Source organism: Nelumbo lutea, chromosome 1 (assembly GCF_056320005.1).
Source record: "Nelumbo lutea isolate HS-2025 chromosome 1, American lotus-T2T, whole genome shotgun sequence".
Lineage (NCBI taxonomy): Eukaryota > Viridiplantae > Streptophyta > Magnoliopsida > Proteales > Nelumbonaceae > Nelumbo > Nelumbo lutea.
In genome coordinates, this window is record NC_142684.1 from 97,822,387 (window position 1) to 97,848,088 (window position 25,702).

The 25,702-nt window shown below is 39.0% G+C and overlaps 2 protein-coding genes across 15 annotated transcripts in view; one reads left to right on the forward strand and one right to left on the reverse strand.

Moving 5' to 3' along the window:
• The first annotated feature begins 548 nt into the window (after positions 1–548).
• Positions 549–4,365, forward strand: LOC148876325 (zinc finger A20 and AN1 domain-containing stress-associated protein 8-like). Its single transcript, XM_088966581.1, has 2 exons — positions 549–1,805; positions 4,175–4,365. Exon 1 carries the CDS (start codon positions 1,225–1,227, stop codon positions 1,714–1,716), a length of 492 nt encoding a protein of 163 aa, XP_088822707.1. The 5' UTR covers positions 549–1,224; the 3' UTR covers positions 1,717–1,805; positions 4,175–4,365.
• A 3,824-nt stretch (positions 4,366–8,189) lies between these two features.
• LOC148876326 (S-adenosylmethionine carrier 1, chloroplastic/mitochondrial-like) overlaps positions 8,190–25,702 on the reverse strand; it is a 56,285-nt gene continuing 38,772 nt past the window's right edge. For 8 of the 14 annotated variants that reach the window (XM_088966591.1, XM_088966592.1, XM_088966594.1 and 5 more), the window contains 9 exons: positions 22,346–22,436; positions 21,748–21,801; positions 21,577–21,672; positions 19,118–19,156; positions 10,207–10,296; positions 9,915–9,966; positions 9,539–9,600; positions 9,285–9,365; positions 8,190–8,578 (listed from right to left, as the gene is read on the reverse strand). In XM_088966591.1, coding sequence (XP_088822717.1) covers positions 8,450–8,578; positions 9,285–9,365; positions 9,539–9,600; positions 9,915–9,966; positions 10,207–10,296; positions 19,118–19,156; positions 21,577–21,672; positions 21,748–21,801; positions 22,346–22,436 — 694 coding nt within the window. In that variant the 3' untranslated portion in view covers positions 8,190–8,449. The remainder of the gene's footprint in view (positions 8,579–9,284; positions 9,366–9,538; positions 9,601–9,914; positions 9,967–10,206; positions 10,297–19,117; positions 19,157–21,576; positions 21,673–21,747; positions 21,802–22,345; positions 22,437–25,702) is intronic. The other 6 variants (XM_088966596.1, XM_088966597.1, XM_088966600.1 and 3 more) reach the window with 1 other exon arrangement.

Genomic DNA, 25,702 nt, shown 5'->3' on the forward strand with positions numbered 1-25,702 from the left:
GTTAACACTCTACTCCAGTAAATGCTAAGTGAGACAATGTATTTTATGACTGACATATATACACCCTTCCAATTTCATGAAGATTGAAGCTCTGATTAATCAACACTGACTATCAAATTAAAAGCAATTATGCCTCTTTTTAAATTTTGCGTACATTTAATATCTTTTTAACTTTTCAGATCTGAATTTTTAAATTTATTAAATGCACCTAAGTGGTTGAATTCCACTATTTTGAAAATTTGAAGATTTGGCAAGGGTAAAAGTGATTTTTAGTGATTCCATCAGACATTATTTTGTCAGGGATGATTTAATCCAATTTTGAAAACAGAGGGGAGAATTCAGTATTTACGAAAATACTAGGTTTAAGTCTTTTACCCTATAAATTATTTATTCTATATACATCAGCGTTCGACCGAACGGTTGAACCGTTGATCCGATATAAAACCAACAATATCGAATTCAGACGGTTCGGCCTCTGGATCGGTTTTTGAAACATGGTAGCCGATACAGTCGCCCGAATATAAAAACCAACAATATCGAATTCAGACGCCACCTTCCCAGCCTGAGAGAGTTTTCCCGTGTAGCTTCGACCCTTCCGGAGAGAGGATTTCTCCTCTCTTCCGACCAATCCATATCGTCCATCACCACAGATTGTTTCAGAAGATCATCTTAAAGGAAGGAAGAGGAAAGATAAAAATGGAGCAAACGAAGAAGAGAATCGAAATCAGTCTGGTTCTGTAGCACCGAGATCTTAAATCGGTAATTGCAACTCTCGATTACTCGTCGCGATAAAGTATCAATCCATTCCGCCTTTTATATTCCTCTATCCCATCTTTATGTAGTATCCACTCGTCGGTTAGGGGCTGAGAATCGACAGCTCTCAAGTCGGTAAATCGCTCTGGTGAGTTCGAATTGAATCATGGGGTTCGAAGCTGAATTTGCTGGGGATTTTTTATCATGATTCATGGCAAGTGATTATACAGTGAAGATTGGTGGTAATTGTGATTGGAAAATTTGAGACCTTTTTTTTTTTGTTTCTGTATTGATTAGGGTTTTGGAGTTTGAAGGGCTACCTGTTCGTAATGTTTATAGATAGATGAATTGATTGGGGGTTTTGATTCGTAGCTTCGAATTCGAAGTTGTTGGTTTTTTTGTTGCTAGAGACGAGGTCAAAGCTTTTAAACTTGTCAGTCGGTTCGGTTTGCTAGGGCTTCATTTATCGATATGGAGCAAGAGGGGCAGAAGAGGGAAGTTAGTGAAAGTGGATGCCAATCCCCAAATGCTCCGATACTCTGCTCGAATAACTGCGGGTTCTTTGGAACTCCCGCCACCAATAATCTGTGCTCGAAATGCTACAGGGATTTCTTTCTGAAGCAATCCAAGGTTGCTGCTGCCTCTGTAGTTGCAGAGAAGAAGGTTGAAGAACCTGTTGTGGAAAAGGCAGGCCAGGTTGGAGTTGGTCAAGAAGCTAAGGCTACCCTGAGTGAGGAAGGAACCACTTCTGGGGATCCAGGGAAGTTACCTGCCAATCGTTGCAGCTTCTGTAGGAAGCGTGTGGGACTGACGGGTTTCAAGTGCCGCTGTGGGCAGACATTTTGCTCTCTCCATCGCTACACCGACAAGCACAACTGCCTCTTTGATTACAAAACTGCAGGGCAGGATGCGATTGCAAAAGCAAATCCTGTTGTGAAGGCCGACAAGATTGAGAAGATATGATGCTGATGGCGGCTTGGAGATCTCTTGTGGGAAGGATCATGGTTTGCTCGTGGAATGTGATGAAAGGGTCTTCTGCTACATGAAGGATGGTATCAATTGGTCTGATGCTTCTAGAAATAAATGGCTGTCTTTCTGATTATTTATGTCTCATTTGTACAGTTTGGTTATATCTATTATGGCTTAGTGTTACTGAAAGTAGAAATATGGGTGACACCTTATTCTGTGCTTCCTCTTGCAAAGTCCTGGATTTTAATATTTTGTATATCCCTGCCATGAATTTGCAATTTATGGGTCAAGGTATTAGTTCAGTGCCCTTGTTTTCCATGGGTTGTTTGTGTTTTACAGTATTATTTCAGTTTTCCCTTTTTACTGCATGTATTCGGTAGCTTCTCATGTCAGTGGCACAGCATTTATTCTGATGTAGTAACCTATCTTTCTTGCAAGACGCAGTACAAGAAACTTACTGAATTGCAGAAGGGGATAGGAATATCATTTTTTAAGGCAAGGTATTGTATTGTTGTCGAAAGGGATTACAAAGTCATAACCATGTATATTAAAGCCCTCTACATAGGCTATACACAGTATAACCAACTAGCACATATTAACATATAATATAAAAAATCTTTTTCAAAACATCTATAAGAGAGTCCCTTGAAATCTCTGTAGGTAATGCACCAAGAGCACAGCATGCCTTTAAGTTTTCTTACAACTTCTTTCCATGAGCAAGAGGTATCATTAATATTTGGGCATTCCTTTCAGATTACTTACACCAGAATAGTGCCAGGAAAAAAGACCCCAAACTGTTTGCCCTTTCTTGGTGACTCCAATCTGTCAACTTGATAGAAAGAGAGACAGATTCAGGGAAACAGCCCTTTCATCCAAATGTCTCTAGAATAAAAATCAGTGTTAACAATTTAAAATCCTTTTCCTTGTTTATTGTATCTTTTCATCTATATATTTTTCATCTTTTTTTTTTCTCATTGTGATCATATGGCCAGCATATTTTTCTGTTTATCCTCACCCCCATCATTCAAAGTGGGAGCTGTTTTCACTTTCTTACCTGTTAATGCCATTAATTGTTTTTGGTCAGTAGCCATTAATAAAATCTTGTATCATTATTGTTGATGAAAAAAAAAACAATAAAGCAGTGCCAAATGTTAGTTGTTTGTTAATGTCTTCAATGTATTGAGTTACCTTTCTTTGCAGCCATCTAATCACAAAGAGGCTCCTTAGACTACTTTCAGAACTGACAGATTTGATAGTGATCTTAATTTCTTGAAATGAAGTTTCATCTCTGGCTTAGTTTGAGTTGAGATTGATTGAATCAAAGGAAAATATGGAAGAAATTCATCAATTTCATTCTTCCCATCCTGTATAGTGTCACCAGGGTATTGATGTCCTTCTATTGGAAGAGGAAACCATTGAGTTTGAACATTTGGCCTCTTGATGATGACTATTTACAAGGTCAGATGTATGTATATCTAACTCCATTTATCAGATCTGTCAGAACCCCCAACAACTCCTAAGTATGTGGTCTCCAAAATTCTCGTTTTTTTTTTTTTAATTCTCATATTATCTTTATTGCATGTGGTTTTATGCAATTCAACAATCTAAGACCTAACCAACTTACCCAAAAAAAAAAGACTTAAATTTTTAAATGGAGGTGCCGTAGAATAGTGGAGGAATAATTTGCATGGGAAATGCCTCTTCTACTTGTTGGAAACTGTCTGATTGCCTGGGTGATCTGAAACTTCTGCTAAACCTATTCCTTTGAATTTATATGATTGACTTATTCCTGGTTAGTTGGAGGTAGACTGTTTCTTTTGTTGTTCACCATTGAACATGTAATGCCCATATTGAGGAAAAGAATATCTTATATTCAAGCATATATTGCTTGGATATTGTATTCCTTTCTGTTCAAGAAAAGGCTTCAAAAGTAAATGGTAGGACTTGGGAGGAGTTACTAACCTACTCTTGTTTCCATATCAACGTCTTAGGTTTTATTCACAGGCAGAACATAGGAAATTAGAGGTGCAAAGCAGAATTCTCAAGCCTACACAACCAAAACAATACCCATGTGCAATGCATATCCTATCTAACATCCTTTGTTGATTATTAATGGGACAAACTCATGGATGGGATAATTGATACAACTATTATCACAGGGACTGGCTGGACGTCTTTGACAGTTAGCTAATGTATCTTTTGGTGGCTGATCTGGAAATGGTTTAGTTGATTGTTATTGGTTTTATTGTGAATACCTGTATGCCTAATTCGATTGGTCTTATTTGGCTGAAATAGGAAAATATGTCTTGCATTGACAAAAATTGTCCGTGCCTGAATTGGATGCTTGCTTACCCACATAACATTATTTAAATGAGTTGATACTTAATCTAATTTTCTGGTCTTAGCCAGTTTTTTTCTCTGATGGAGCTTTTGTTTTATGGTGTCTGCTCAGTAATTGAAGAGTTTGAGACACACGAGCTTACTCCCAGGTTCTGGATCGCTTGGAGGCAACAAAATAATTTGGCTTTTTTTTGTTCTATTTGAAAATTGCAAGTTTAACTATTTGTTGTTGGCGGAGATGCATAGTTGATTGCTAATTCATTCTAATGCCTTATTATTGATAATAGATACCCAAGATCATCATAATGCAACGTGTATGATGGTATTTACTCAGTGCAAGCAGGGATAGAGACTTGTAGGAATCTGATATTTAAGGACCAAGTGCACCATTTAATGACATGAGAATCTGATACTTCGTGATGACGTTCACATAAATGGTGCTTACTCAGTTGCATCTGATGTTAAGTGCTTACTTTACTGCTAGCCAGGGCCACCTTTGGCTGGTACCTTGGTAGTGATGGGCATCAGCATATGCATGAGCAGAAGGGATTAGATACCTGTCTCCTTTGTCATCCAGTCTTGCAGTTTACATTCTTTCCAAGGTACTAGTGAAAGATCAGAATGTCATAAGGATTTTCCCCCTTTTTGGCAGGAAAGAACATGAACCTTTGATATATTTTGTTGGATTGAAAAAAGGATGATCAAGCTTCTAGATTTATGTTGGAAAGCTAGGGTGTGAATCATTACCTTGAGCAAAAACTGGAGTTTTTAGTTTTTGCTAATCTGCATGATGGAGATGGAAAAGGAATGGTACATTTCGAAAAGATGCGGAAATTGTCTTGCTGATGTTTAAGGGGAACTGGGGAATGAAACCTAGATGAAACAGAACTGACCTTGGAATAATTGAAGCATGGTATGGACTACGGTGGTGGACTTGTTTTCTTTCAACCTAAAGACTGAACTGGCCTTAATAAAATGAGATCCAGTTCTGGCTTATCGGTTGCTGCTTCAATTTGACCAAGTTGCCTGGTTGATGGCGTTTCTAAGACACTGTTCCGTAAAGCCAAAGCCTTGCCCTGGAAAACATTTGAGTCTTAAATGTCATTCTTTTTAGGTCAGTCCGGCCATTAAGAGACAAAATGATGATACGTTTGACATGCAGTTGTTGGATGACTTTCGTCTTGTATCTCCAGTTGAAGAGACAGATCCTTTTTCACTGAGAAGTTATAATTAGCAAAGCCAGAAGGGTGAAGAAGCCGACTAAATTTGATGCATTATGTTTGTGTATGGAACCCCGAAGTCTGAAAAACCGAGCAGGAGTCCTGGTACTACGGTGTACCACTCAGGAATTTGGGACTTGGGAATTTGATCCACCACCCTACAAGACTACAACTCACGTATCCCACGGGGATGAAAATTAACTGAAAAGACCCGTCTGAAAATTATGCATGCACTTGGACATCACGGCTACTGAAGAATGTTTTTATGTTTTTCTTTTGTCAAAAAAGAAAAGAAAATGTTATTTAACCTACGAAACCATGCATGAGTTATTAAGCTGCAAAAGTGAGAATTTTCACTTTTAAGCTTAGACGATTGTTAAATAATTTAGTTTGATCCAATATGCTTAAGGAAGATTTGATAGCAGTAAGAGTTTCTAATAATCTACCTTCTTTGCTGGAGAAGGCCCTAATTAAGTACAGCTTTGAGGTGTGACTGTCTGGATAGAGAAACGTTTTGATACTGATGGAATCTTGCTCAATTTTTCCCCTCGTTGTTTTGTATCCAAATTCGAAAAGTTCTTTTCTTCCATCTTTTAGGAAGCCTTGAGAAGCTTCAGAGCTCTTAACCGAGTGTCATGAGAAAGCACTTGGAAGTTTTTTCTTTTTTTTTTTTATTTCTTTTGACACTAATCCCTTAAAATACCCTCAGCTTATCTTGAGAAAGATTAAAATCAACTTTTGATACAGGTGTAGAATATTTATTGTGTTCATTCGCTATGCTTAATTGCTTACAATGCTGTGCCCACTAAATCCGGAGTTCCGGACTCATGAAAAGCACCCATTGAACTCAAGTTGACATGACGTAAAATTCTCTCATTTTATGCTCGTCCTATAACCTTTATCAGTGCACACCTATAAAGGAACCAACAATTGATACATTTTGATTTTTAATAGTTGTTAATTGTAGAAGTAATAATAGTGTGATAATGAATTACCACTACAATAGGTAGATGAGAATTTTGTATTCTTACCTGAATCTGCTTTCAGCAAAACATGTAATCTTAGAAACCGTGAAGATCATGATGTCTAATTAGTCGGAGATGGAAGGTGGAGATAGATCAGTTAGATCTGGCTTCCTGGTAGGCCATCGTAATTGTTTGATTAAGTTACACATTCTATTATGGTGAAGGAAGAATCTTATAAGGTCTTCCGTCTTCCCATTTGGAGTTGAAAACGTCGAAAAGATCTGTTTGTAATTTATAAATCTGCGACATATGTTCATGTAGATGATAAGCTCTACCGTTATTACACTACATAGTGTAGGTTAGTTGTTGGACAAGCCAAGAAACAAGGGACTCCTCCCATGCAAGGTTCAAAAAATTGACACGTATTGGCCTGTATTGGCCAGGGTGCATCGGGGTTTTGACTGGTTTAAGGGCTGGAGGAACCTTAAACCGGCCCCCCTAAACCAGATTTGAAAAAAACAATACCAATACTGCCTTATACGCCCCTACCGGCATATCGGTCATATCAATATTTAGAACCTTGCTCCCATGGTAATAGTGTTGGAAACCTAGGGTCATCGAGGAGTATTAAGGAATGAGGAAGGGAATGTAAGAGCTCTTTGTTCAGGTCCAATTGGAATAGGCAACTCCCTCAGGGCTGAAATGGTGGCAGTTATGGAAGGGATTCAAAGAGTTGAAGAGCTGAATATTTGTAAGTTAGTTATAGGTGGTAGTGTGTTGCATGGTTTTCAAAACCGAATCAGACTGGAAGATCAGACCAGAAAACCGGGAACCAGTCAGGTGATCAGTTTTGTTTTACCCCAGAACTGTTATTTCCCCGAAAACCATTGATTTGGTAAACAAACCGTTGACCTAGGTAGTTGAACCATTCAAACCATTCGAACTGTCCAACGGTTTGGCCATTTTTTTATTTTTTTGTTGTCAAAATGGGTAGTCCGTTCGATTCAAACCATGGTTTTCAAAACCGGACCGGACCGAACGATCGAATCAAAAAAACTAGGAACCGAGAAGGTGACCGGTTCCATTTTCCCCCAAAACGGTTTGACTGTTTTTTATTTTTTATATTTTTTTATTTTTTTTGTCATAATGGGCCGAGCGTTCGATTCGAAGGGTCGGGCCATTCGACCCGATAACCGGACCCCTGACCAGTTCAGTCACCAAGTCGGTTTTAAAAGCCATGATTCAAATGGCCAGACCATTCAACCTAGTAATTGGACCCCTGACCAGTTCATTGTCCGATTAGATTTTAAAAACCTTGGTGTGTTGGTTAAAAGAAGACAATAATGGGATTTGAAACTGAAGCAATAAAATGAAAGACATTTATCAAAAAATAAAAAATAAAAAGAAAGAAATTTAAATGGCGGACAAATGACATTGATGTAAAATGTAATTGGGTGAATAACAAATTCTTTTACGGATGGATCAGCCAAACAAGGGGTGAATAGGGAATCTTTATTATGTACTTATTTCTAATTGTTTTACTTGTTCTATTTGGGCGGCCTTTAGTCTCTTTTAGTGGAGCTAAGATAGTTTATCTCTCCTTTCTTGAACTTAAGGCTCTGTTTAGCTTGTGCAAATAGTACAAATGTAAAAAATGCAAATTCTTGTTTAACTTTGTTTTGGATTTTACTTTATTCTGCTTTATGACTTAATTTACTTCATTTGTACTGCAATCAAACAAAATAAGCTAAAACAGAAATAGGTCAGAATTTACACTCAAATCATTTGCACCGTCATGATTTTGCATCAGTGCAAATTTATTTGCATTGCAACCAAACACAGCCTAAAGTTTAATCTTTAATGAAAGTTGTTATGATGAACAGCTTAAGAACAAATGAGATGAGCATAGTAGTAGTAGTAGATGCAACGATGAAGCGCCAAATGCATTGCAAAAACGTTTTTTTTTTTTTTTTGTTTCATTAAAATAGAAGAATAATTTCAAATTTTCAAATTCAAGTCTAGGCGTTTCAAAACAAGAATAATAAAAAAACTCTAGAAAGCATAATTAGTCATCTACTTGGCATGCCTGGATCTTAATGACTTTTTCTCTCCATTTTGGATGGAGGTCACAAATTAAACCTGACGAAGAAAACCACCAAATTGACTACGTTATCAGAAATATGGACATGGAAAGAACCACCATCAGCACTGCTTGAAGTTTTCTTTTTGAGCTCCTGGACGTCTTTGAGCAAGCAACTGCTTTGTTCTCTCAAGAACACCAAAGAAAATCGAACCACCAACTCCTATCCAAAGTACCCTTGGCCCAATACCCTGTGAGAAGCAGCAAAAACACAAAGCAAGAATAAATATTACTAAAAGCTGTATGCAACTTTAAATTTTCCCAGGCACAACATGGCAAATGTACCAACAAGTTCTCCAAGATTTCTCATAAATTGTTGGAGCAGTGGAGCAATGAAGTTTAATAATAAAGGCCCAAAATATGCCTATAGTCTACTTTATGATTATATCTATTACCTATTAGTTTCACCAAGTCCCTCCTATCAACTCTAAACATTCTCATCCCACTTAAATTCATGGACATCATCTTTTATATCCTTATACTGCCTCTCTCTCTCTCTCTCTCTCTCTCTCTCTCTCTCTCTCTCTCTCTCTCTGTTGTATTCATTACTATGCTGTTTAGAAGGCTATATGGACAAAATAGATTTCAGATCTTCCATGCATAATAAAACAAGAATACTAGAGCCTGGATAAGGTTGCCACTCAAAAGAGAAATCACCTTTTTTCTAAGATTACTTGTCATCTTAAATGAGATAGTTGGGAAACCTTCCCAACTTCATAAAGGCAATATCTTAATGGGGACATTTTTTCCTTCTTCACTGGTCTAACTAAGGGGTTCTCAAAAATAAGGGATGTTTTTCTCTCAGCTTCTACATGCTTGAAGCTCTCCTGTGCTTCACATGCTCCTGCATTTCATACAAGTTACAAGAATACATGGTAAAACATAGGATGGAAATACCTTCAAAAAAGCCTGAGTTCCTTCTTCTCTAACAATGGTTTGAACACAATCAATAATTCCTTTGTACTGGTTTGCAGATCCCTACATACAACAAAAGGAAAAATTCATCAACTAAACAACATCCAAATGGATAACAAGATCTGATGTAAAACAGTTGAAATACACGTGGGAAACTCAAAAAAAAAAATCTTTAACCTAATATGTAGATTAATGTGTATGTGTAGTTCGCCAAACGTAAACAGATTAGAGTGTACCTGGACCATCAATCTTGTCTTAATGACATCTAGCGGTGTAGTTACAGCTCCAGTCAGTGCACCTATGAAACAAAAATGTTCAATTAATGGAATGTTTCATACATATGTAAATATGCATGAGAAATGAACTTTTCTACAGCATCAATTCCTAGTTCTTCATTTCAACCTTACAGTTAAGTATTATGTTAAGAGATCTGGTAGCAGGAAAAAATTTTCATAAGCATTGAGTGGAAAAGTGATACTGTAACAAATAGGTAGGGCACCATGGAACTGAAGTGTATGTCCCTTCAAAAAACATGGAAAACCAAAGCATATAGCTCTTCTACAGAAAAAGGGGGGAACACAAACCAAAAGCATATTTGGAGCTTTAAGTTACCAGCAAAAGCACCAATGATAGCATTTTCTGGATCATTTAAATCTCTTCTTGCCTGCATGAGCAAATAAAGAAAAAAAAAAATCAATCATTTTGCATATATTTATGCACTCTCTGGATCAAGTAACAGAACTGCTTGAGCCAAGATACAGAATCTTAAATGACAACTCTACAAAATAAGATTGAAAGATTGTAATGTTAAGTGGGACATTGGTGAACCCAATAAATAAGCAAAACCAGTCAAGCTGTCCAACAAATCTAGGTAAATATCTAATAATAGCAGAAGTAAGCTTACCGCTAGCTTATAACCAATCCGAAGCTGCTCATAGATACAGAATTGGATGGCATCAAATGGCAAATCTCGCAATAAAAAAGACCCATATCCCTACAATTTCAATTTTAAGAGGTCAATCTCAATACATAATGTTTCATGATATGCAAAAGCTAATCACATGGATTAAATATTCATTCGGCACATATCTTAAAAAGGCCATTACCCAATGTTGGTCTCAGTCATCTGTAGGGGTGCAACTTGGGTTGGGGTTTTATAGAAATTTGAATGGGCCCAGCCCAGAAACCCAGGCCTGATGCACTGTAAAATCTTAAAACTGTGTACCCAACATGAACCCCTAACCATCTGGTCCTGGGAGGGGTAGACTGGATACAGTCCTAACCTTGGACATTTTTTGCACAAAGTGGCCACTCTCATACTCAGACCTGCGTTCTCACATTTTCCAACCCGAGATTTTACCATTACACCAAGTAACGGCCCCTTATCTGCCCTGTATTAAAATTATTCCTGTTGTTCTGAATTTTGTTTGCCATGTTACCCTTTTCTTTTCTGAAGCACGATAAGGCACCATGTTACCCTACTTGATAACATGAGTTCTTGTGTTGCAATATTATTCCCATATGATAGAATGTCTATCTTGAAAGGGATGGTAGAATCCATCGTATGGACGCCATAACAGTTGCGGAATGGGTGGGCAAATTTCAAAAATTTTCTACCTACCTTTCAACTGGGAATCACATTCCCTAATTTTAAAATCAAGATTCAAGAATCCTACTTGAACCAGAACCGAATCAGATCTGAATCAAAAGTGAAGGGAGTAATTATACCTAATCCAGAGAAATAATATCTCCCAAAGTTGGTGTTCACGCCCAAAGAATGTACCAAGATCTGCTCCTACTGAAGATGACACAGCAACTGTGGAACAAAACCAGCAGAGTGCGTCCTACACACTGAATCCTTCACAAGAATCCTTTGGATGACAATGAGCACCAAACAGAATCAGCCTTTCAACAAAGACTGATATCAAGAACTTTTCTTGATCTCTCTCTGACAGAGAAAACGAACTGCAATAGATAGTGGCGGCTGCAACAAGAGGGAGCTAGAGAAGAAGATGGCGAACTGCTTTTCTTTTCTCTAGGGTTTCTGAGATCCTATCTCACAAAACTGCAGAGTGTGTTCTATGTAAATCCCCTAGGGTTCGAATTCTTGTAAATCGAATAGGGTTTCCTCCAGTTGCTTAATGATTAAGAAAAGATCTCCTGATCATATCAGGAGTTGCCCTTATCCAAATCTGTATTTGGATTAGGACTCTTCTTAATCCTATCTGCAGATTAGATAAACTTTTGGGCTCATCCTAATCTCAGATCTGCCCTTTGTTAATGACTGATCAAATCAGCCCAGTTCGAAATGGGCTTTAGGCCCAATAAGCTTATGTGCTCAAAGCCTTCCTAACTACTGCCTAGTTGGGCTTCTTTGTATAGCGTGGAACCCAAGCATTGATCTACACACCAGCCACATGGGTTCGGCCCAGCCTCTATTACAAGGCCTGGCCAAATTCACTGGAGAGCCCAGTGAACCCCCTGAGCCCATCACATGGACCCTATGGGCCCAACACTTACACTAAGTGGTCCTTGGGCCAAGCCATCTTATAAAAACCCAGGAACTGTGGGCAGGTGCAAGATTAGCCCATCAGGTGTTTGGCCTTACACTTAACCTCTCAGCCCATAATGATCAAGCACTGCCCGACAAGAGATGACCTCTCCCTCGGCTGCAAGGAACGGTGTTGCACTCTCTACTCACATGGATCCCGGGAATTAAAACCATTTGCAAACATTTTGAAACCATACTTAAATATATATCATATATATAAATTTTGCAAAACAAAATTCCAACGATTGAAATCAACTGCCGGCAATTTGGTTTCCATCAGAGAGAGTGCATCCCCGATCATTACCTTTGTCTGACAAAGGGGCTGATCCCGTCACTATGATCACCCACTCAGATGAATTCTCAAACTGTCCCAACATACCCAGGTTTTGACCCCCGCTAAGGATTTCACTGATTGGCATATCAAAGATAGTCCAATCCGACACCTAGTGCAGTACCATAATCGGGTCTAGGGGTCAGGTGTAACTTTCCAGTTTTGCCCATCAATCTCCAAGGTCCAGGGCAATACTGGAAATCTAGTCCGGTTCAAGGGTTCAAGTAATCCTACACTGCGTGTGCCTTGGGTCTCACCCTGACGGCTGAGACAAGCCACCCCAACAGTTGGCAGCACACCAGTGTCAGTCTTGGCAAGATAAATCTCCCCAGACTTATCCAATGGCTGTGAACATTTAAAACCAACACAAATCTCATTAAGTGTCCAGTTTTAGGGTCTTACACACAGAAGTATACCACACAACATGAATCAAACATGTACTTCATTTATTTACATTAAATATCAAAAGTACATCAAAACTGATTTAGGGTCTTTCCATAATCAGTACTTGCAACACATATGCCACTATCCCACCTAGGCCCTAGCTAGTATACAGAGAAAGAAATCATAATGGTCACTTTCCAGTGCACAACCACACCAACCCTCTAGCCTCAATTCTAAAAGAATAATAGAACTCCCTACTCTTTTGTTTTTCTGATTTGGATCATTAACAGATCAATACAAAACCTTATTAAATAATAAGTACAAGGAATAGCAGCAGCCAGCAGCTAGGCTAAAGAGAAGCCAGAAGCTAATGATAAACATAAAAATTCCCCAATAACAATTTGCTCTTCCCCCCCTTGGGCCAGTACAACTCTTAATTGCCCCTTTTGCAGATTTCCAGACCAACCGAATGAGGTATTCAGCCTATGCCAGAGATTTTACCACTCCAATAGAATCTAAATACAGCCATGGGTTAGGATATCCTCCTTCATCCATCCATTCATCACTAATTCCTTCAATCTCCAAACTAGAGTAGTCCATGGAAAATTCCATTTTCAACCCTTGAAGTAAAAGAGAACAGATCATCCCAGATTGAGGACCCATCACCAATTGGAACCCAGTACACATAGTTGTCAAGGCACCCACCTAGGCGTTGCCTAGGCGACTAGGCGCCCTTGGCTGGGTGCCTCACCCAAATGCCTTGACTTTTAGCAACTAGGCACCCTTCTAGGCAACTAAACGCCCGCCTAGGCGACAAAAATGAGAAGGCAGGCGCCTTTTATAATATCATTCATATTGCTGTATCTTATTAATGTATGTGTTAATACATTTTATTATATGCTATATATATCAATTATAATTTGTTTTAATGTTTTACTATTGAAATTTAAAAGATCAAAGGGTTTTGAGAAGAGAAAAAGAAAGAAAGAAAGAAAGAAAGAAAGAAAGAAAAGAATAGGAAAGAAAGAATAGAATAATAAAGTCCTTTTTTCTATTCTCTCTCTTCTAATTAAATAAAACAGAAACTCCATCCTTGTTTTTTTTTTCTATTTTACTTTCCATCTTGAATACTTATCATATAAAGTTAACAACCTTCTTTAGCTGCTAATTAATATGAATTTGCACTATTAAATACTTGTTATAATAGTATTATTTTTGAAAATAATGAACTTAATATATGTAAAAGATTTTTATTTTTTCAATGTGATGATATGTCACATTTTTAGAGGAAATTTAATGTTCATAATAAAGAGAATTGTTATTTTCTCGATTAACATTCATGCTGAATGGTATTTAAAACTAGGAAACTAGCCAAAAGTCAGTTTTTTATATTATAAAATTTTAGTAGAAATCTGCTGAATTAAAAAATATAAAAGAAAAGTAGTTTTTGAAGAGAGAAGGAAGAGAGAAGGAGAAGAATAGAATAAGAGAAGTTGGAAAGAAAAAAGAGCAATAATCTGGCCACCCCCTTCACTTATTATTCATACTAAAATAATAGAACAGTACAAAGACAACTATGCCCTTATAGGACGGCAAAACATAAAACAGCATACATAACACTCAAAAACATAATAAAATTTGGACTCACATAACTACTGTGGTCCCCACCTCCTATCTAATAACTAACATAAAGCATCTACTCAGAAAAACATCATAAAACTAAATAATCTTCAACACTCCCCCTCAAATTGGAAGAAAATGTCACACATTCCCAACTTGCGTAGATCATGCTCAAGCTTGTTCTTTGCCACCCCTTTAATGAGAACATCAGCCAACTGCAACTCTGAAGAGACATAAGGCAAACAAACTTCTCTGGTTGTTACCCTTTCTCTGTTAGACAGTTTTGTATGCCCTTAGCTTCAATCAGAATGATGTACTTTATGAGTTTATTGTAAATGAATAAAAGTGCATATTTGGTTCATGTTCCCTTGGTATGTTTCTGTGTAATACCCTTAAACTGGACCCTTAATGAGACTCGTGTTAGTTTAGAATGTTCACAGCCAGTGGGTCGGTCTGGGGAGACCTATCCTGATAAGGCTGACACTGTGGTGCCACCAAGTCGGTTGGGGTGGCCTGTCTCAGCTGCCAGGGTGAGACCCTAGGCACATACAATGTCGGATTAATTGAATCTATGAACTAGACCAGATTTCCAGTATTGCCCTAGACCTTGGAGATTGATGGGCAAAACTGAAAAGTTACACCCGACTCCTAGACTCGATTATGATACTGCACTAGGTGTCAGATTGGGCTGTCTTTGATATACCAATCAGTGAGATCCTTAGCGGGGGTCAAAACCTGGGTATGTTGGGACAGTCTGAGAATTCATCTGAGTGGGTGATCTAAGTGACAGGATCAGCCCCTTTGTCGGACAAAGGTAATGATCGGGGATGCACTCTCACTGATGGAAACCAAGACTGCCGGCAGTCGATTTCAATCGTTGAGATTTGTTTTGCAAAATATATTTTATATGAGATATAAAAGTATATATATTATGGTTTCTAAAATGTTTGCAAGAAGGTTTTAATTCCCGGGATACATACAAGTAGAGAGTGCAACACTGCTCCTTACAGCCGAGGGAGAGGTCCTCTCTTGTCGGGCAATGTATGATCAATTTGGGCTGAGAGGTTAAGTGTATGACCATTAAGGATAATACCTGATGGGCTAATCTTGCATCTGCCCACAGTCCTTGGGTGTTACAAGGTGGCTTGGCCCAGAGACCACTTAGGCTAAGTGTTGAGCCTATAGAGCCCATTTGATGGGTTTCAGGGGGTGCACTGTCCATAATAGCGTATTCGGCCAAGCCTTGTGACAAAGGTTGGGCCGAACCCATGTGGCTGATGTGTAGATCAATGCTTGGGTCCCACACCATACAAGGAAGCCCAACTGGGCAGCAATTAGGAAGGTTAAGTGAGCACATAAGCTTAATGGGCCTAAAGCCCATTTCGAACTGGGCTATTTAATTAATTGATTATGGGGCGAATTCTGAGATGGATTAGTAGATAGGATAGGGTCTTGACCCTATCCACTCAAAGAGTCCAGATCTGAATGTGATTCAGATCTAGAAGCCTCCTAATGAGATTAGGAGAATGCTAATCTAATCTGCAAATAAGATAAGGGTTTATCCTTATCACCTAAAGAGAGGGCTGATCCAATTATGATTTGGATAAGCAGCTCCTAATTGAATTAGGAGTTGATCTTTTAGGTTAACAAAAGAAGGAGGGGGCGGCAGCCTTTAGGAGACAGAGATATTCAGATCATCTTCAGTGGTGAAAAACACAGAAGAAAGAATTAAGCAACCCTGCAGAATTTCTTTCTTGCCGCCCTGTTTGCCAGTTCGATCTCCAGTTGTAGGAGAAGTCAAGATTCGATCTTGACATCAGTTCTTTGAGGAATAATTGATACGAAGCTGTACTCACGTGCCATCCTGTTGTTTCTTGTGAAGGACAGAGTTCTTGGAGAAGAACACTGTTGATTCTGCTCCATCCTGCACTGCGTCATCTTCAGTGGGAGATACCATTTCTCCGTATCAGGTATAATCCTCTCCTACTCCTTTTGGTTCAAATCTGATTCAGTTTATGGTTCAAGAATGATCCTTGAAAATATGATTTTCTAAATAGGGAATGTGATCCCAGTTGAAGGGAGAATTTTTTTAAATTCACCCCTTTATTCCGCAAGATTTAGGCATCCATACGATGGATCTTTCATCCCTTCATTCTCTTATAAAGTGTCTATCAATTTCAATGTGTTTTGTCCTATCATGCTGAATTGGATTGTGGGCAATATTGATTGCAGCCTGATTGTCACAGTATAACATCATAGGTTCCTCTGCTTTCACCCCAATCTCACTCAAAAGAGATCTAACCCAAAGAAGCTCTGAGACACACTGAGCCGTGGATCTATACTCAGCCTCTACACTTGACCTTGCCACAACCACTTGCTTCTTACTCTTCTAGGAGATCAAGTTTCCACATACAAAGGTACACACTCCTAATGTAGACCTCCTGTCATCTAAGCATCCTGCCCAGTCTGCATCTGTATAGGATTCTAGCTTCAGATTCTCATTATTTGAGAAAAGAATACCTCTGCCAGGGTGCTTTTTCAGATACGCAAGCATTCTCTCAATAGCTTCCCAATGCTGAACCCGAGGTGCATGCATGTACTGACTCACAACACTGACAGCATAAGAAATATCTGGTCGTGTCATACACAAATACAGTAGTCGGCCCACCATTCTTTGATATCTCCCCACATCCTTTACCAACTCACCTTCCACACCATTAATTCAATGATTTGGATCAATAGAAGTGTCTGCTAGTTTGATCCCCAACTTCCCAGTCTCCCGTAATAGGTCAAGTACATACTTTCTCTATGAAATGAGGATTCCATGCTTGGATCTTGCAACTTCAATCCCTAAGAAGTATTTGAGTTCACCAAGATCTTTGATCTCAAATTCTTGCTGCAATGATTTTTTGATATCATCAATCTCCTCTAGATCATTTCATGTCACCACTATAACATCCACATACACAATTACAATTGACACCAGAGCATCTCTCCTCTTCACAAAGAGGGTGTGATCAGACTGTCTGTGTGTATCCAAAACGGATGAATGCCCCTCTGAACCTGTCAAACCAAGCCCTAGGTGACTGTTTCAGTCCATACAGAGATTTTCTTAATCTGCACACATTTCCTTTACCAACATTTTCATAAAACCCTATTGGAATGTCCATATATACCTCCTCCTGTAAATCACCATTGAGGAAAGCATTTTTGACATCAAGCTGGAACAAGGGCCATGAATACGTGGCTGCTAGAGATAAAAGGATATGAACTGAACTCATCTTAGCTACTGGTGCAAAGGTTTCCAGATAATCAACACCATAGGTCTGAGTATACCCTTTTGCTACCAACCTTGCCTTGTACCTCTCTATCTTGCCATCGGCCTAATACTTCACTGTGAATACCCATCTACATCCGATTGTCTCCTTGTCTGGGGGGAGATCAACTATTTCCCAAGTTTGGCTTTTGATCAAAGCATCCATCTCATCTCGCATGGCTGTTTTCCACTCAAGTTTGGAGAGAGCCTCAGTAACATTCCTGGGTATAGACACAGAATCCAGGGAAGAAAGAAAAGCACGGTAGGAGGTGATAAGGCACTATAGGAAAGATGGTGTGAAATGCAGTGGGTTGTATACTTTCTCTTTCCCTTACGAAGTGCAATGGGAAGATCAAAGTCAGTGGGATCAGGTGCAACAATGGTGTTAGGGACAAAAACATTATCATCAGAAAACATAATAGGCTCAGGCTCAAGAGGAATACCTGGAACTGTATCTACCGAATCTAGAGTTTCAAATGGACTGACAAAGAGTGGTGTGGGTTGAGGATGTGTGGAGTCAACCATCATCTGCCGACGCTGATATTTCTGTGAGGCTGCCCGTAGTGGCTCAGGTAATGAAACTGGAGGTGCAAGTGCTGGCTGAACTGATGTAGATGTTGGCTGAACTAATGGAGGCACCACAGAAACAGGAAGAGGAACAGATTGTGAGTTCTCCTCCCCAAAACTCCCCCCCTGAGAAGAACCGCTTGAGAAGAATGTGGATTCAAAGAAGGTAACATCCATAGTGACAAATCTACTCCTCGACACTGGGTCATAACAACAATACCCCTTTTGGTTCTGAACATACCCAAGAAAAACACATTTCTTGGCCTTAGGATTCAATTTCTTGCGATGAGGGCCAAGAATGTGAACAAAAGAAACACAACCAAAAACCTCAGAGGTATATGAAATCTCTCTCCATCTGAAAAAAAAAAAGGCTAAATGGCACCTTAAACCCCAAAGTCCGTGAAAGAACACGGTTAATCAAATGCACGGCTGTAAGAACTGCATTTCCCTAGAACTGCACAGAAACTGAAGCACACACCATAAGACTCCTTGCCACCTCCACAATGTGTTTGTTTTTCCTCTCAGCAACTCCATTCTATTGCGATGCATATGCACAACTGCTCTCTGGCATTATCTTATCTAAAAGCCTTAGTTCTCACTCCAAATTGTGTAAGAACCATCTAGTGGAACTGTCGTACCAAGTTATGAACCTCATCATGTGATCTCATCAAATGTATCCAAGAATATCGTGTATAATCATCCACAAACAAGAGAAAATAACATAATCCTCACATGGAAAGGATATGATATGGCCCCCATACATCAGTTTGAACAATATTAAAAGCAAAAGTACTTCTTTTATTACTTGGTTTAAAAGACTGTCTACAATGCTTTCCTAACCGACAACTCTCAAACTCCAAAGTAGATAACTGAACAGACTCGAACAACTTTGGGAAAAGACATTTCAAAGAACTAAAAGAAAGATGTCCCAAGCGATTGTACCAAAGCATAATTTGGTTCACCAGCTCTGACCCACTACTACTACTGTTGATAACACGATGGCCTTGATGTCTCGGAATCTCATCCAGAAGGTAGATTCCATTCACCTCACGACCACTCCCAATCATCTTCTTTGACTCCAGATCCTGCAAAACACAATTACCAGGAAGAAAGGTCACGGAACAATTCAAATTGTTTGTCAAAAAACTAACAGACAATAGGTTGGTATGAAGTCTAGAGACATGTAAAACAAAAGACAAAGTTATATCATTAGTCACTCTAACAGTCCCCTTCCCAGCAATGGGCATATGTGAACCATCTGTAGGGACATTAGTCATATGCTCAGATGCTCCTGAGTCTATAATCCAGGGAGGTCCCTCCTTACCTGAAGTGGATGCAAGATTTGCAGTTGCATATGAACTACCTGTATGTGCAAAGGAAGTGGTGTAGTTGGCTCCTGTATTCTGCTGTCAATTTGGAAGGCTAGAATTAGGTGAATCTTTCTTACTCATAAGCTGTCCAAACCTCTCCAATTATGTTCTCACTGCTGCTACTACAATAGATTCCCAATCAATTTGGGAGAGAGAGGCTGAAGAGTCTCTTGTAGTGGCTACATTTGCATTTCCCTTCTTGTTTCTTATTCGAGCAGGCATAAGATTTGGATGAAGCTTCCAACAAATATCCCTGGTATGCTTAGGCTTCTTGCAATAATCACACACCAAGTCCTTCTTATCTTCCCTTCTAGTCTCACTACTCCCCCTGCCTCCATTCGACTTAGGTTTTATTGTACCAACCATAGCCGACTGGTCAATCCTAGGCTGTCTCAACATTACATTCCTCCTACTCTCCTCTCCAGAAACAAAGGCATAGGCCTGAGAGAGTGTCACACCCTCCCTAAAAAGAATATGTTGCCTAGCAATGTCAAATTCAGGGTTTAGCCCTGCCAAGATAAGTTGCTGCATCATTTACACTTCCCCATACCACAGTTTCTAAGTGATCTATTTCCTGCCATAGGGTTTTCAGCATGGAGAAATACACAGCAAGAGGTTTGTCTCCTTGTTTCATACTTATCACCTGATTTCTTAACTGATAGGCTCTGGCTTCATTTTGCTTCTGAGAGTTGGTTTTAGTCACTCCATCCCAAATCTCCTTAGCAGTATTACCCCATAGGAAATTTTTTGCAATATGAGGTAACATAGAATTACACAACCAGGACATCTCCTGCACCCATCGGGAAGAGTCTGTATCAAGTTTCTTCTCCTCCCCAGTGAGATACCCTAATTTTCCATGGGCACCAATAGCCATCTTAGCTGATTGTGGCCACTCCAAATAACTTGTACCATCAAGTTTTACTGTAGTAATGATCCCAGACCCAAAAATATCACTACTACCTCCAACACCCAGTCCCATAGTACCAGAAGATTTCACCTCAGTATTCCAACTCTCCATTTTACTTCAAACAGTTCAATAGTAAGAAAAAAATAGATTGAAGACCTTCAAAAAATAATTTAATATCACACAGAAACCAACCCTTCCAAAAGAAGAAAACCCTAACTGGAGGAAAATCTCTCTCCTCCCCACGCCTCCCAACAGAGAGAAAAGTGAATCAATCACACCGAGAGGCCCCGAAAATTCCAGAAACCAAACCGCCCTCTTTAGAAGATCAAAAGAAAATTAACAATACCCAGGCGCCCAAGATCAGATCAAAAACAAAGAGTCCAACTTTTCTAGGACTCTTCCCCGTACTCCAATTCTTCATGATTTTAAAGCCGAACAATAGATCACCTTCCTGATGACTAGATCCCACCAAAAACTCCAAGAACTGAGCAATCTATAGTAGATCGATCGGCCCTTTACTACTTCATGCAGTCAGCTGATCTAGGGCTGCATCAGAATGCTTCAAGAAACCCTAGCCGATGCTCTGATACCAAGTAGAAATCTACTGAATTAAAAAATATAAAAGAAAAGTAGTTTCTTGAAGAGAGAAGGAAGAGAGAAGGAGAAGAGAAGTTGGAAAGAAAAAAGAGCAATCATCTAGCCACCCCCTTCACTTATTTATACTAAAATAATAGAACTGTACAAAGACAACTATGCCCTTATAGGGCGGCAAAACATAAAACAACATATATAACACTCAAAAACATAATAAAATTTGGACTCACATAACTACTGTGGTCCCCACCTCCTATCTAACAACTAACATAAAACATCTACTTAGAAAAACATCATAAAACTAATTAATCTTCAACAATTTTTATCGCCTAGGCGACTAGGTGACTAGGCACCTTGAAAACTATGCTAATACACTAACAAGATTTTACTTCTTGAGAAAATCAAGAGCTATTCCTCTTAGTTGAAGAGGAAGCCACCACATACCAACTTCTAATGATTTATCTCTGTTGAAAATACAAGTCTTCTAATGTCTTTTCCCAATGAGCTACTCATTGTAATAGCAAAAGCTTTTACTCTTTCAGTAATACAAGAAAGTGGTATCGAAGGCATAATTTCAGAACAAAGCGGCTTCTTGAATTGGTAATTTTAAAATAAGGGAAATAGAATATCATACCGCATAAAGACCTTTAAAACCCTCCTTGGCAACTATAAGGCGGACAGCATCAGGAGCTGAAACAAATTGCCCAGTCTGCATTCTTTGTTTGACAACCTGGAAGCTGCTGAAGATGAGAACAAGCCAAGTGAAGTGGTTCTAGAGCATAGGGGCTGAAGAAGTCAACTTAACCTCTGTTGGTACACGAATGAGAGAAGAAGCAGCTCCACCAATGGCACCTGCAGTCTACATGGAGTCTGATAATCCTTTAGAAAAAAACAAAGGAAAGCTCACCTATTATGTGGAATAGAAAATGTTTCTCAATTGCAAGAAATAGAAAAGAAAAAAAAAAGGGGAAAAACAGATTTTGGGCATGAACCCCTGTGAAATTCACTGTAGTCACAACTGAAATTAGCTTCTAAAAAATAAATCTCTCATAAACCCTAGTTTGACCACCAGTGAGAATATATATATATGTGTAGTAAAAGAATACTCAAACTATAGACACCAACATGACATTTTTTTCTGTACTACCATTTATTTCTTGTATGAATACTCATTTTTTATTGTTGTCAATTAAAAAGAGAAGAGAATACCATTTCCTATCAAAATAAAAATAAAAATAAAAAGAGAACAGAAAAGAAAGGTCAATGATTTGTTACATTCCACTAGGTACAGAGACCTTTTTTTTTTTGTATAACAAATCAAAATGGTCTTAACTGAAATTTTGATTGTATTCTTGTAATAAATTACCAAAATAGATAAATCCCATCAGTTCATATCTGCTTACCAAATGAGCAACAGCACTAAGGTTTTCAGGGAAGCTCTGTAATAATTTCTGCTTTGTAGGTTCATATACACCAACAAAAATAGCAGAAGCCCTGCAGATTAAAAACAAAATCATTAACCAATTCAGGGTTAAGATTATAAAACCCATACATCATTCGTTGTTTTCTCTTCATTTTTCTTTTTCTTTATCAATTATTTATTTATTTACATTTTTATTTTTTTATTTTTTGGGTGGGGGGAGGAGACAGAATAATTTATAAGTTAATATATGATCAACCTAAAAACTACTTATCTATAATATTTCATGTTCCAGGAATTCTGCTTTTCTAGCAAACACTGAATCAGGTATATGTGCTTAACTACTTTCATTCATGAAACATTAGAAGAATATAAAAACTGTTGGAGTTGGGCTGGTTTCTAGTTATTGGGCCCATTTGTTTTTTTATTCTTATTTTAAGTTATTAAGTTAGGAAGTTGTTGGGCTTTAGGCCCATTAGTTTATGTTTTTAAGTTGTGACTGTTCAGCTACTTTAGTAGCCGCCCTACTAAGGGTGTTCTTGTAATATCTCATTCTTTAAGTATAAATTATAATGAGGGGTTGGCGGCCAGATCTAATTCAATTCTGGTTGACTTCCTACTCTTTTCTTCTCTATTGCTGAAACTCTTCATCTTCTTCTTCTTTCTCTTCACAAGGAATTCATCTAAATCTGCAATCAATAATTTCTACTTGGTATCAGAGCAGGCCGAAGGTTCCTTGAGTTGTTCTCATGCAGCCCTAGATCGGCCGACTGCATGGTGATTTAAGAGGCTGATCGAAGATCTCAGGTAAGCCCAGTTTTTGGATTTTTTGGTGGATCTGTTTACCCTGTAACTGGTCTAGGGTTTCTCATCAAAATCAGGAAAAACTGGAGAAAGGAGAGTCCTATTTCTTTTGGACTCTTCAATTTTGACCTAGGAAGTGGTGCCCTAATTTTTTAGGGTTCCTTGGAGTTTTCTGTAGGGGGCGGTTCAAGTCCTGCCTAATTTGGAGGCTTCTGGAGAGAGCAGCTGCCTCTTCTCTCTCTTCTCCTGTCCCGCAGAAAAGGAATCTTTTGTGGGAAGACTATCTAGGGCACCAGAAAGGTGTTGTTGGTTCCAAAAGTGTTTCTTTTGATCTTGCATATTATAATTATTTTCTTTGCACTTTTTGAGAAGCGTGGAGGGTCACGGAGTTGAAAATAAGCCCGGGAGTGAAATAGGACCAGTGAGAGGAGGTGCTAGAGACCTTTTCGGGACTGGGACCATTACTACAGTTAAGTTGGATGGTTCAAATTACTTAAAATGGTCACAATCTACAAAGATGGCCATTGCTGCTCGTGGGAAATTAGGGTATATCATTGGTGAAGAAGTGTGAAACCCAAGACTAGCAACTCCTGGTGGGTATAGGAGAATTATATGGTGATGACTTGGTTATGTAATTCCATGCTGCCCCATATAAGTAAAATTTTTTTATGGGCAAATACAACTAAGGAAATATGGGATGGGGTTGCAAAAACCCATTCACAGAGGGAGAATGTTGCTAGGACTTATCAGTTGAGAAATCAGATTAATGCTACAAGGCAGGGAGATAGACCTATTGCAGCTTATTTTTCAGCCCTTAAAACCCTGTGGTAGGAGAGTGACCATTTAGAGACATTTGCTTGGGAAACCACTAAGGATGCGGCTACCTATCAGAAACATCTAAAGAAGTATAGGGTGTTTGAATTTCTTGCTGGCCTTAATCCTGAGTATGATATTGCAAGACATCTTCTTTCTAGGGACACTGTTACCCTCTCCCAGGCATATGCTTTTGTGTTAGGGGAGGAGAGCAGGAGAGATGTGATGATGAAAAATCCTGTTTTTTATCAGTCAGCCATAGTGAGTACTGTGAGACCTAAACAAGGTGGAGATCGGGGTGGCAGTGAAATCAAGAAGGAAGATAAAAAAGATTTGATCCGTGACTACAGTAAGAAGCCTAAACACACAAGACATACTCGTTGGAAGCTTCACCCACATCTTGTGCCGAATAGACTGAAAAATAAGAAGGGAAATGCTCACATGGCAGTCACTGGTGACATTCCGGCCCCTCCTACTACAGCTGCTCTGGAGTCTGTTGCAGCTACTGCAGCAAGGGCCAAACTTGAGAGGTATGGGCAGCTTCTGAACCAACGGGATACAGGCAGTTCTAATTCAGCAATAGGCGGACAGCAAGGTACAGGTTGTACTGGTGGAGTTCACTCTACTTCTTTTACTCATACAGTTAGTTCACATGTCACTGCAAATTATGTTTCTACTTCAGGTAAGGAGGGACCTCCTTGGATTATAGATTTTGGAGCCTCAGAGCACATGACCCATAGCTCTACTATTTTTTTCCTCTTACCAGCTCTGTTCTGGCAGAGATAGGGTCTCCACAGCTGATGGATACCATGTTTCCATTGCTGGGAAGGGATCTGTCAAGATTAGTGATTCTATTTCCCTTCCCTCTGTCCTTCATGTTCCTAGATTGAGCACTAATTTGTTATCTGTTAGTGGTTTGCTTAAGAACCTGAACTGCTCAATAATTTTTTCTCCTGGTCATTGTATCTTGCAGGATCTGGATTCAAAGAGGACGATTGGGAGTGGTCGTGAAGTGAATGGAATCTACCTCCTGGATGTGCTTCCTCCTCATCAGAGTCATCATGTCAGCAGGGATAGTGAGTCAAGGTCTATGTATCATATTATGTTTTGGCATAACCGTTTGGGTCATTTGCCTTTTTCTTCTTTGAGTCTTTTGTTTCCAAAACTTTTTGAGTCTGTTAGTTTGTCAAGTCTGGAGTGTGAAGGTTGTCAACTTGGAAAGCATTGTAAATATTCATTTAAAGCTAGTAATAAAAGGTGGTCTTCTTTTGATATTATTCATTCTGATGTGTGGGAACCTTACCATGTTCCTTCTATGGGAAGCTATCGATATTTTCTCTTATTTGTGGATGATTTCTCACGATACTCTTGGATTTACTTGATGAGATCCCACGATGAAGTACCATCCTTGGCGAGGCAATTTCATCAGGTGATGCTAACACAGTTTGGAACAAGAATAAAGGTGTTCAGATCAGACAATGCCAGGGAATATTTTGAAAAACACCTTGCTTAATATCTGTTAGAATATGGTGTTGTCCATTAGAGCAGTTGTTCCTACAGTCCACCCTAGAATGGTGTTGCAAAAAGGAAGAACGGGCACATTGTTGAGATTGCAAGAAGCATGATGATCACATCTACAGTTCCAGTTCGGTTTTGGGGTGATGCAGTCTTCACAGCAGTATATTTGATTAACAGGGTGCCCTCTCGTATACTTGAATTCAGC

Excerpts from the sequence above, each read along its gene's own strand:
- LOC148876325 (XM_088966581.1), top strand. The coding sequence starts at position 1,225 with ATGGAGCAAGAGGGGCAGAAGAGGGAAGTTAGTGAAAGTGGATGCCAA.